The sequence below is a fragment of the Miscanthus floridulus genome, chromosome 13 (assembly GCF_019320115.1).
Source record: "Miscanthus floridulus cultivar M001 chromosome 13, ASM1932011v1, whole genome shotgun sequence".
Taxonomy (NCBI): domain Eukaryota; kingdom Viridiplantae; phylum Streptophyta; class Magnoliopsida; order Poales; family Poaceae; genus Miscanthus; species Miscanthus floridulus.
This window is the reverse complement of record NC_089592.1, coordinates 26533640-26546102: the sequence shown is the minus strand read 5'-3', so window position 1 is coordinate 26546102 and position 12463 is coordinate 26533640. Positions and strand designations below refer to the sequence as shown.

The window sequence follows — 12463 nt, the reverse complement described above, 5'->3', positions numbered from 1 at the left end:
ACCTCCGACTAGCATCTTATCTTCTTCTCCGGGACCCAGCACAAGCACATCAGGTAAGAGACTGAGAGGAGGAGGGGGCAGAGGAGGCCACCGGGGCGAGGAATGGCAAGCGGGCGTGGCGCGCGGCCGAGCGCAAGCGGCGGGCAACGACGAGCGGGCGTGGCCGGCGTGGCAAACCTAGCCGAGCGGGGCGGGTGTGGCGGCGCGGCACGAGCGGGTGTGGCGGGCTTGGCCGAGCGAGGCGGACGCGGTGGCGCGGCGCGAGCGGTTGTCGCGGTGCGAGCCGGCGGGGCGAACGGTTGGCGCGGTACGAGCCGGCGCGGCGCAGCACAGCCAGCGCGAGTGGGTGCTGCTGGCAAGAAACCGGTGGTTTCTTCCCAACGGTGAATCCATCGTTTTTTATGCGTTGAGTGAAGAGAAGACGTTCTACTAATTTTCATCAGTCTCCTCATTAATTAGGCTACCACGTTAATATTTTGCTTACGTGGCATCTTATTTAATAGTGATAGAAACCACCATTAATGTTTCATTGGGACTGTCCTAACACCTCACATCCTATGCTACCACACCGGCTTTCAGTCATAGCCGCAACCTATGGCCAAGCCTTTATATCCTTAACTTCTACTCCATCCGTTCTAAATTATAAATCACTTTAACATTTTTTACACTAGATTTTCTATGTACCTAGACATACGTTGGCCTCGTTTGCTGTTCTGAAACTTGGCTGAAACTAGCTGAAAAACACTGTTTCGCTGAATTGTTGGGAGAGAAAAACACTGTTCCGGCTGAAAAAAGAAGCCGAACAAACTAAATATGGGGTAAGCCGAACAGGGCCGATATGTCTAAAGTTCAATGTACCCAAAAGTTAAAGTGACTTTTAATTTGAGACGAAGTTAGTATTAATTGATTTGATGGCTCATCTTATTCTGCCATTTTACTGTACATTTCTTTGTTTGGCTTTCAAAATGGGAAACGAAGGTTGTGGTCAAGCTTTTGTTGGACAATGCATGCAATTAGCTCTTCTATGTCATTCATGGCCTACGCATAAATGCTAGTAGTTTGTAGTTTGCCCCTTCCACCATCGTAAATTAAATTATATCACGAGAACAATGAAAAGTTTGGTTGTTTTGGTATGGACCTTTGCAATTGGTCGAACTCACCTTAGAATGATGTAATTAAAGAAGTGACATTTAATATTTGTTTGGACAAATTAGGTTGAAAAGTTTATTCTATGCATGTCTACCGTGTTCTTTTATGGCGAGCACACAAACAACCATAGAGATTGCCTGTAGTTTATCTTCCTATCTTGGGGACACCGTACACATGCATGCCTTAATAAAAGTAAGAAGAGACAAACTTAATTAGATATGGTTCATCAGAGATATTAGTTTTAGTGTTATCTCTAAGATAACATCGATCTATCATCTATGCTGGTCTTAGAGCTAGGAGCTGACTTAACTGTCGTTGGAGATGGCTTAAGCACATTGTAAAGGCCCATACCACACTTCGTTTGCCCTGAAACTACGTGCAAGACATCTACAATCGTGCTACGGCGTCCGGAACGCCCATCACTACTCGTACTCCGGCCGCTATCTCAACACATTATTGTTTTCTTAATACCTCACCCCCTACTATATGCCACACACCAGCCTGCAGTCATAGCCGCAACCCACGGCCAGGCCTTTATATGATGGCCATGCACTTTGCCGTTGATAGGTGATTCTATACAAGTGCTTGCGATGATGTCTGGTTGGGCTCCGGCTGCCTAGACGCTCGTCCTGCTCCTGCTTGTTCTAGGTGCTGTCGCTGCCCAGACCAACAACGGTGTTGGTCCTAGGCAGGAGGAGCAGGTAAGCGAGGTGTCTGGGAATCTTGCTCCTGCACCGTCGTCGTCCCCCATGGGCTCCATCGGTAAAGCTCTCTCTGGGTTGATCTACACTTACTTGTAGCAAGATTAATGTTTTTTCCCCTCAGAATAACTAACTAGGTGAGTATATGTGCGTTGCAACTTGCAATAGGCCTGTTCGCTGGTTGGTTTCTGGGTTGGTTTGGACTGACTGGTGCTGATTTGTTGTGAGAGGAAAACACGGTTGGCTGGCTGGTTTGGGCTGGCTGAAACCAACAAGCGAACGGGGTAATGTGAGAAAGCGTGAAGGAGAATGTGTGTATGGCCGCTAGGATTTGGGGGAAACGAAAAAAAATATGACTTCCTATAGGTAGTTTGCATCATTGCATGCGTGAGCTAGCTAGTATATGGATCGTGGGAAGGTGTCGAGTCGACTCACTCGTCGGTGAGAAAGTGATTGTGCCGCATAATTATTAATTAGTGTGCCCCGAGGACAATTCCCTTTCACACTTGTTAGTAGTAGATAGATAGTGACAACGTTCAAATTATTTAATTAAGAAAATAGTATCTTGTACTCCACTGTAAAAAAAACTGTTGTTTTACTAATGAATCTGGACAAGCAATAGTAATGAATCTGGGCAAACATCTGTATTCAGATTCATTTCTAAAACAATAGTAACGAATCTGGACAAACATCAATCCAGCTTCATTTCTAAAACAATAGTAATGAATCTGGATAAACATTCTGAAAAACAATAGTCTTTCTGAGACAAAAGGAGTATATATTTTACTAACTCAGGATAACAACATTTTCATTTATATTATTTAATACCACCATTTGTTCTCAATTATAGGTCATTTTGATTTTCTAGGTACATTAATTTTGCTATGCACCTAGATATACAATATGTCTAGATACGTAATAAAAGTTATGTATTTAAAAAGCTAAAATGATCTATAAAATTGGAATGGATATAAAGTATAAAGAAAGAAAACATCGATTTTTTAATAAGTCTTTTTTTACAAGACAAGAAAAATAATAATATAATGATAATTAAAAAGGGAACGTATCTGGTGTAAACCAACCACCCTGTGCTACCTTGGAAACTACGAATCAGAGCCACAAGATGCTAATCCAATGGACATGATTAGAGGTGGAATTATTTTGCGCTTAAGGTCCCCCACCGGCCGGCCACTTTTCCAATACCCCCTGCCCCCTTGCGTCCGTTTCTGGTTGGAAAAGTGGCCGGCGGGCAGAGGGCTTAAACACAAAATAATCACACATCTATTCTTGTTTATTGGATTAGTATCCTGTAGCCCTGGCCGGTGGGGGCTTAAACATAAAATAATTACACATCTATTTCTGTTTATTAGATTAGTATCTTATAGCCCTGATTGATAGTTATCAAGCTTGCAAGGGCCGATTGATTTACACCATATACGTTCCCGATTAAAAAAGGGCTGAGGAACCTTCTCGCGTGTGGCACACTTGGCACTCCTGTCCCCTGTCCCCTGTCCCCTGTCCTGTGGTCGCTGGACTGTATAGCCTGTTCGGTGCCTTCGTCTCCACTCATCACTCCACTTCCACCGGAGGAAGCCAAAGCCAGAAGAAGGGAGCGATCGGTTGAGGTCACCACCGCTGTGCCTGCGCCTGCTGCTTCACCGAATCGAATCACACCTGTCCGAATCCAAGCCAAGGTGAGCGTCTACCCCCCAAATCCATCTACGCCGCCGCCCTAGCCCCTGGCCACTGCCCGGCTGGGCGCCTAGGGCTGGCCGGCCGCCGACCCCCGCCCGCCTCCGCCTGGCCGTCGTGGGACGTGGCCATGGCCGTCTGGCCGCCGCCCGCCTGGTCGCCTACTCGCCTGGATGGCTAGCCGCGCGGCCGCGCCGCTCCTCCTCCTGCTCGTCTGCTCGCTAGCCTTTGGCCGATCGCGATTCGTGATTTTGGGGGTTGGGGTCGGGCGCCCCCCTGGTAGTAGACTGAAAACGAAGGAATCCTCTACTGTGGTCTTTCACTTCCCCACGGAGTTTGATTTGGGTGTCCCCTTCTCCCAAATGCTGAAACAGGAAACATAACGGGAGGGTTAGCAGCTCTGTACAGATTTTACATGACCTGCGATGCCGCGATCTAGATTTGGGGGTTCCTATCTTGCTAGGTTTCCGTCTTCGTTCATTCGGTTGTGTGTCCATCGAATAGTTGACTGATGCATCCTCAAACTTCTCCCAAGGGGGAGCCTTGCATCTCTGTGCGTATGATTTGGTTGACCTGCAACCTTTGCTGCTACCTTTTCCCAATATAAAATATTTTAAGTGTAGTTTGGGATTGGGATGAAAAGTGGACAGTGAAACGGAGGAAATTCATTCACCTTGTGTTCTGTCATTTGGCACTGATCCTTTTGTGCATAGGAGAGGGTGATATTTCTGATAATTTCCTGCTTTTCAGAGAAAAGCATTGACTAAATAGACGTTCCGTAATGAAAAAAGGATTTTTTAGCAATATATGAACACCTGATGCTTTCATTCTTTGTTTTAGTTAAGATTATCTTTCCACCCTTATTCTTATCAAATGTGCAGCTCTTTCATCAGGGATGGCAACTGGTAGTGCAGCCTCGAAGCCAGCCGAGGTGCCAGCTGAGACTGTGCTTGACTGGCACAAACAGGACAACAAGAGGATGCTCCACGCGGTTTACCGTGTTGGGGATCTGGACCGCACAATCAAGTATGCTGACATTTGCAACATCTGCGGCTAGAATCATGCTTTTTATGTGACCTTATGATTCTTGTAGATACTACACGGAATGCTTTGGGATGAAACTGCTGAGGAAAAGGGATATTCCTGAGGAGAAGTACACCAACGCCTTCCTTGGCTTTGGACCAGAGGACACCAACTTTGCAGTTGAATTGACATACAGTATGTTCAGTGACCTGCTAAAATTTTGTTTATGGCACAATTGTTTCACTATGCTACTAATGTTTGCAGTTGCACAATTTGTGTGAACCCGATAAGAAAGTTAGCAATGGATATTTTTCTCTCTCTTCATATGAACTGACCTAATTCTTTTCTTGGAAATTATTTTTGTTTTCTGTAACTTCGAATGTGTTAACAAGTTCACTCTTATTCAACAGACTATGGCGTTGACAAGTATGACATTGGAACGGGCTTTGGGCATTTCGCAATCGCTAATGAGGATGTAAGTATTGTCAATTTGCTATAGCCTACTGTTGATGCTGCAGAATTATGTTTTATATATGATATCGTGGATGCAAATGCAGGTGTACAAGTTGGCTGAGAATATTAAATCCAAGGGTGGAAAGATCACCCGCGAACCTGGTCCTGTCAAGGGAGGATCCACTGTTATTGCCTTCGCACAGGACCCTGATGGCTACATGTTTGAGCTTATCCAGAGGGCTGAGACACCTGAGCCTCTTTGCCAGGTCATGCTTCGTGTTGGCGATCTTGAGCGTTCTATCAAGTTTTATGAGAAGGTATTTTCTTTCCTTTTGTAAAGCTGGGCTATTCCAAAAGTTAGAGATGCATTTCTTCTTTTTATCTCTAGACTAGAGGAGCAGTCTCGTTCTCATACATGGTGTATTGTTTGTTTGTTTCCATGCAGGCCCTAGGGTTGAAGCTCCTAAGGAAGAAGGATGTACCTGATTACAAGGTACTTGCAATTATTTGGCACTGAAAGAATGTTGTTATGTTTAATAGTGTTGAGAGAAATGCCATGCAGTTTCCCTCCTTAGATGTTGTATTCTTTCAGTTTAGTGGACTGAACGTTTTCACCCTTATACAGTATACTATTGCCATGTTGGGCTATGCTGATGAGGACAAGACAACTGTTCTGGAGTTGACATACAACTATGGAGTCACAGAATACAGCAAGGGCAATGCATATGCTCAGGTCTTTATGAAATCTTTATCTGAAGCATTTTTCTAATTTTATTTTGTCATTTCTTAATTGTTATATGCTTATGTAAGTGCAGGTTGCCATTGGCACCAATGATGTGTACAAGAGTGCCGAAGCGGTTGAGCTGGCAACCAAGGAACTAGGTGGCAAGATTTTGCGGCAGCCAGGGCCGCTACCTGGGATCAACACTAAGATCGCCTCTTTTGTTGATCCAGATGGCTGGAAAGTGGTATGCTTCCATCTGTTCTGTACAGTTAACTGTTAAATTTTCATGTAAAATAAAAAAGTTAACTGTTAAATTGACTAGTGCTTTCTTCAAATCAAGAGCCAGTGACAATGAAATGATTAATGCTTTGCATTAATTTGGCACTACCATAGTTTCAAAGCTTAAACTTTGGCACCCATTGTGAAAACAGGATTCTGTTTCATGGGTGTACACTGGGAAGCTAAAGCTATAGCTCCAATATCTTTATCTGCACTATCATGTCATCTCATGACTATTGTGTTTGTTTTGTGTGACTCAGCCCCCCAAATCTAATGAATCATAACATCGAATGATTGCTATACCTATGTGTGACATTTTATCCTTAACATTGTAGGTTCTGGTTGACAACACCGACTTCCTCAGGGAACTCCACTGAAGACCGGGATACCCAGGTGCTGTCCTAGGATGTAGTAATGCTTGCCTGTGATGTAATAAGATGTGGATGGTTTGTTTCCGCCTTGATGAACTGATAATAATGAATGTTGCTACAGAGGCTGTGCTTCTGCCAGTGAGGTTTGGGATTTGCTATGTGACTGCTTGCTACTAATGCAATTGCTACATGTAGCGACATATCTAGGGCTTGTTTGGCAGGGCAGGGTGCTCTGATTCTGGCACTGTTTGGCAGGCATCCGATTCCATTGTAGGGTTTTTTTTCGTGTCACCTTATGCATCCACATTCTATAGGAGGTAGCAAACTTACCCATTGCCTGCTTATCGATGCTAAACAAGGCAATTTGAAGATCTGAAAGTCAGTTCAGATACCATGAAGCATAATTTGGGTGCTCTTGTGATTGAAAGCTAGGGTGTTTCTTGCACCCTTTTCTGCTGTCTGAACCTTATTTCAAGAAGCTACAGATTGCCAAATTTACGATTTCCACTGGTTGGGCTCCACGGGAAATTAACAAACAATGAGTCAGTTGATGGATCGCATTCTGAGATTGCTCTGATATTGCAGGTTTTGTGGCAATTCATCTTGGACAGGCTCAGTATTGCAATTTTCTAGCTATGTGATTGCCAATGGTTGCGGAAAGAAATCTAGGCTTTGATAATAGAATGAAAGTCTCTCTTTTAAAGTTTTATTTACTTATATGTTAGTGCCACACGTTCACACTTGCATAAAGAAGGAAGGAATCTAAGCTCCTTGCTGCTGGAATTTTGCATGGGACACCGCACACTATTGGTGATTCCCTTTGCTGGATCTCAAGGTCAGCCTCTTATTGTGGCAAGTTTATCGTTATTTTTTTTTTTTTGGAATTTGATTTGTCTGATGACTCGTGCAAATGTGCAATCCTTGTACCAACACATTTAGCTTCTGTCATGTATGCTCCGTTTTTTTTTTAAATGCAGTAATTTTTCTCAACCGGACAATCTGCAACAATTTCAGATGGCAGCGAGTCTGTCATTTAGCTCTTGTTTTCTTTGAAAACTGGCCTCTTGCCATCTGAACTAAAAGATGAACCCCCTAGTGATTTTATATGATTTGTGGGCGGTGCAGGAAAAAAAACAAATCGACCAACAGCAACAATTCTCTGTTGTTAGAGGTTCAAACATGCATATACTACAGGAGTAAGAAAATTAATGCCATGTTTAGTTGGCGAATTTTTTTGGGAAATGGTGTTGTAGCACTTTCGTTGTTATTTGACAATTAGTGTCCAATCATAGTCTAATTAGGCTTAAAAGATCCATCTCGTGAATTTCGTCTAAACTGTGTAATTAGTTTTATTTTTTATTTATATTTAATGCTTCATGCATCCGTCCAAAGATTCGATGTGACGGAGAATCTTGAAAATTTTTGCAAAATGAAGTGCAACTAAACAGGTACTAAGGTCATGTGGAACCGAAAACTTACTGAGAGCTTTTGACGATATATCCTTTCTGTGATTCTTATGGTGGATCGCAGATTCATTCTCCTTTTCCATTTGCCACCGTATTTGTGATTGCGGCCTTGTCCCATGGTAATCGACTAACCGGCTAGTTTGGATCGATCAATTCGGGGATTGGAGGGGATGGATCGACTAACCCCGAGTGGCCCACAAGGAACCTAATCAACTGAGCTAGGCTCAGTTCGCATCGAAGGGTGTTCTTCACCAAGATGAATATCACTCAACGCTGAACTTGATCCACTTTAGGCTTCCGTGCCACTACCACGTACACAGACGAACTGCAGGTGAAGAGCCTTCCGTATTTCACCACATCCAACTTCACAAAGTATTTATGTTTGTTTGTTGGATACTTCTGTTATACAGTAGAGAGTAGAGACCATTGGTCATTCCAACTCATGACACAAAACTATTGGCGTGTAGATTTATAAAGGTCAATGACAATTCCACAATTTTTTCTGAACCCATAATCCAAGAAGAGGGCTAGGTGTAGTTAAACCCAGCAATACAAGACTTTGGAGCCATGAAACGTATCAAATTAATAGTTTCCCAAGAGATGGATCAGGTGTACACATTCAAGTTGATCCTTTTTATGAAAAAAGAAATGTAAGAGAACAAAAATTCAGGCTCACTATAATCATGTCCAACTGCACAACGACAGTTCTTTTTGAACGAAAGACCAGAGAGTGTTCATTTCTGCTGATATAGCAGGAGGGGGGAATCACAAAAGAGAGAAAAAACGACCTTCACAGCAAACAGTGAGTACATCAACCAAAGTGATGATATGCCAACACAAGTAAGCTAGATGAAGCTGCATGATTTGGGATTAATTAGGCATATATACACCAACAATTTTCAATCTTTTTACCTGTCAACAAAAGTACACTATGCTGACAAAATCAAAATCAGCACTAAAATTCTTGGTATACCAGTTGTGGTGGGTACTTAGGGTAAAGGGTTCGTTTGGTTGGCTACCATGGTATCCCAACCTTTGCCACACTCTCTGTGGCAAATGTTTTCAAGATATGTGCACATTTAGTTGTTAACCAAAACAGACATGACTGCTAGCCGCTTCTTTCCTGAGACCCTTGTCCACTATAATCCTCCGCGATTCATTTGATTCAGACCATTGTCTCATAGCAGCATGAAAATTCGAAATCAACACATGAATCCCAGGGTTTCGTGGATCAACCTCCAGCATGCGCACAGCCACCTTCTTTCCCCTTGCAGCATCCATGTTTGCTCTGCAGGCGTTCAACATAGCGACACAGATGGCACTGGAAGACTTATTTCGACTCGCAGTTAGACTAAAATATAGATCCCAGGCCTCGTCAATACGGCCTGTACGTCCGAGCATGTCTATTAAACATGCGTAGTGCTCTGGCTGTGGATCAATCCCGTACTTGCTCTTCATCAAATGCAGCATGGACTGAGCTTCATCCACCAGACCAGAGTGTCCACAGGCTGATAGAACCGCCAAAAATGTAATAGCATTTGGCAAGACCATTGGTACAGCTTTCTCCATTAGCTTAAACAAATCCAAAGCATCCACACCATGTCCATGGCGACTATAAGCATCAATCATACTTGACCAGGAGACCACATTTCTGGTAGCCATCCGGTCAAATACTATGCGCGCAGCCGTTGCCCTCCCACATTTTGCATACATGCCAATAAGCGCATTGCATACAATGGTGTCAGAATCAAACTCCCCACGGAGAGCCTTGCAATGCACCTGCATACCGTAAGGCAGGTTCGCTGTCGCTGCGCAGGCTGTGAGAGCAGAGGTCAGTGAGATTCCATTGAGCTCCCGGGAGTGCCGCCTGAGCATCGAGAAGGCGTCACTGAACCAGCCATTCTCCACACAACCTGAAAGAACAGCATTGTGCAGTGCAGCATCCTTGGGGCACCTCGTGAGCACAAACACCCTCATGGCGTCCTCGACGAGACCACAGCTCATGTAGAGATCGACGAGCGCGGTGGCCACGATGACATCTTTGGCGTGGGCGTGGCACGAGACAACGTCCCGGGCGTGGAGCTGGCGGCCGGGGCGGGCGGCGCGCGACGCGGCGCACGCCTTGAGCATGGTGCAGAGCGTGGCGGGCGTGGGCGGGAGCCCGGAGGCGGCCATCCCACGGAAGGCCGCGGCGGCGGCCGCCCCGGCCCGCGCGTGGCGGACGAGGCAGGCGAGGAGCGCGTTCCACGCGACGGCGTCTCGCGCAGGCATTTCGTCGAACAGGCGGGACGCGGCGCCAGGGAGCCCCGCGTTCGCGTAGGCGGTGAGGAGGGCGGTGGCCGCGATCGGGACGGGGCTGGAGAGGGAAGAGGACCTGAGCAGCGCGGCGTGGGCGGCGGCGGCAGAGAGGGAGGGGTGGGAGGAGAGGAGGCGGAGCAGGGTGGGCACCGCAGACGGCCGCGGAGCACGCGCCATCTCGTGAGTCTCCTCCGGCGTCCCACAGAAACAGAGCAGCGAGGCCGCAAGAGAGGAGAGGCTATCAACCTACGCTACGTCTCTTGTTCAGTTGTTGGTGAGTTCCCCAGCTGCGGCGGCCGCTCAAATCCCGCGGCGATTTGCGGCTCTCAGGTGAAAGTTGTGCGAAGGATTCAGCTGCGTGCTGGTGTTGAGATGGTAAGTAACAAGAAGCCATCGATCTCCCTCCCTCTTCTCGTGCGCGAAGTAGTTCGCTTGCTTTAGAGTCGTGTGGTGGCTGGCTCGTGATGCGAGGTTGAGTTGTGCTGTTCGTTTGCTTCCTGGTCAGGCTGGGCGCAAGGAGACTGCACTCGCCTCGCCCTGGCCAAGTTCGTCGACAAGGGCGTCCAGGTGAAGCTTCACCGGCGGCCGGCACGGTTGATTTCACATCTCACTCCCTTCTGCTCCTCTAATTGTTGTCAGAATAATTTGGTGCTCCAAATTTGCACCTTCTGCATAATAAGGATTTAGCCACTGAACACAATTAGGTGGCTTCCTATGAATAGTGCCAATCCAGCTTGTGATATGAATGAAGGGGAAAAATATCTCTTTGCGCTCTGTGTTTGTGTTAAACTTGTGCTGCTGCTGTGTGGTCGTTTTAAGTAAGTCGTCCGGTGAAGTTCACGAAACCTGCCACATACCCCAGCATTTGTTTAAATCAAGGGTCCTATCATAAGTATTTTTGTTGGACGTCGCAAGAACCACAAAACCTGGGATTAGTTGTGCATTTTTTTAGAGGATTCACGGTGTTCTCTTTTTATCAATGGTTCTCAATATTGCAGAGCTGGATGCTTGGCAGTTCTATAGGAGAGTTTTGAGTCATGAGAAGTTCCATCATATGGTCAACCACAACCAATTTTGATGTTGACCTCAGCTTACATGCTGCATCAAGTGGCCCTTAAGCAGTCCTGGGCTCCCTGTACCTGGCCAGAAGGTAATTCATTTCCTCTGCATTCCGAACTTTATACAGCTCTGTTTTTTTTGGTCGTTGGGAATAAACCAGGGACCAATTTAAAATACTTTTCCCCCATACAGTACTAGGTTGAGTCAAGAACACTATACAATTCCAAATTATTTTTTACTGTTCTACTGCCATATGGTTTTTTTCTAGAAAAAATGTTATACATGAATTGCTTATTCAATTAAAGACTTGCTAGGGTCTTACTAAGGGTTGCTTGCTTCTTAGCTAATATGGTGCAGGTGAATGACCTACTTTGGTGTCGAACATCACTTAACAGTTACAAATATTGTTGTTCTCTAACCTTAGGTTGTTGAATACCTGTGTTTTGCGTCAGAGTCTAGACAATATGATGTATGCCTCTTCCTTTCGTCGTGGTAATGCTTCAGTTTATTGGACTTCCTGTTGCTCATGCCCCTTCCTATTTCCTACTTAAGAGGATGCTGAATAAAATCTTGAATTCTTAGCAGAATGACTACAACAGGTTAATCACCCTCTGCCCCTGGGCTGCTACTTCAGTACAACGCTTGATCACACAAACAGGGTTCTCAGGCTGCCGCTGGTATCCTCTGTTGCATTCTCGGGGCTGCTTTACATGGTAAGAACACCGATCTTATCTCAATATCTCAGGACATGTAGCTTTGCAACTTTTTCTTCATTGCTATGTATTCAAATGCCATTTACTTCACCTCGAGTTTGTTCTTGTTTCCTTGTTTCATTTCTTCAGCATTCCTATGGTATCATTATAGATAGATTATAGGTATTAAGATAAAGAGCAAAGTTTGTGGCGACATCTTTTCTCTCTCTCTTCTTTCTGAAGTAGCTTTTTGAGTTTTCATACATGTTTACCAAATTCAGTTGACCATTTCTTTTTAAATGAAGATAGTTTCGTGTTTTGATAATTGCTGCGCACAAGCATCATCTTTTTGGTATGTAGAGCTCTTCGGTTAAAAGAGCATATTATGAGGCCTTTCCTAAGAGAAATGTGCCAGGGAGTGCAAGCAGCCTCTCATGAATGGTGATATAATGCATTTTGCAATTGGAATTGGAATGCTCTTGATCAATTTTGCTTTGGCTTTTCCTACACTTCTTGCTACTTGCCCGTCTCAGTTGAGACAGTTTTAGCTTCCTGC

General features: G+C 45.0%; 2 protein-coding genes across 3 annotated transcripts; one reads left to right on the top strand and one right to left on the bottom strand.

Moving 5' to 3' along the window:
- The first annotated feature begins 3355 nt into the window (after positions 1-3355).
- LOC136502216 (lactoylglutathione lyase) lies at positions 3356-6592 on the top strand. 2 transcript variants are annotated; one of them, XM_066497678.1, is made up of 9 exons: positions 3356-3544; positions 4436-4568; positions 4636-4760; positions 4976-5040; positions 5123-5335; positions 5464-5511; positions 5644-5751; positions 5834-5986; positions 6357-6592. In XM_066497678.1, exons 2-9 carry the CDS (start codon positions 4438-4440, stop codon positions 6396-6398), a joined length of 885 nt encoding a protein of 294 aa, XP_066353775.1. In that variant the 5' UTR covers positions 3356-3544; positions 4436-4437; the 3' UTR covers positions 6399-6592. The 2 variants fall into 2 exon arrangements, with proteins under 2 accessions (XP_066353775.1, XP_066353774.1); XM_066497677.1 differs by having other exon boundaries at positions 3359-3544; positions 4424-4568.
- Positions 6593-8721: 2129 nt separating this feature from the next.
- LOC136502215 (pentatricopeptide repeat-containing protein At5g66500, mitochondrial-like) lies at positions 8722-10650 on the bottom strand. Its single transcript, XM_066497676.1, has one exon. The coding sequence runs from the start codon at positions 10331-10333 to the stop codon at positions 8945-8947; it is 1389 nt and encodes a 462-aa protein (XP_066353773.1). The 5' UTR covers positions 10334-10650; the 3' UTR covers positions 8722-8944.
- Positions 10651-12463: the final 1813 nt, after the last annotated feature.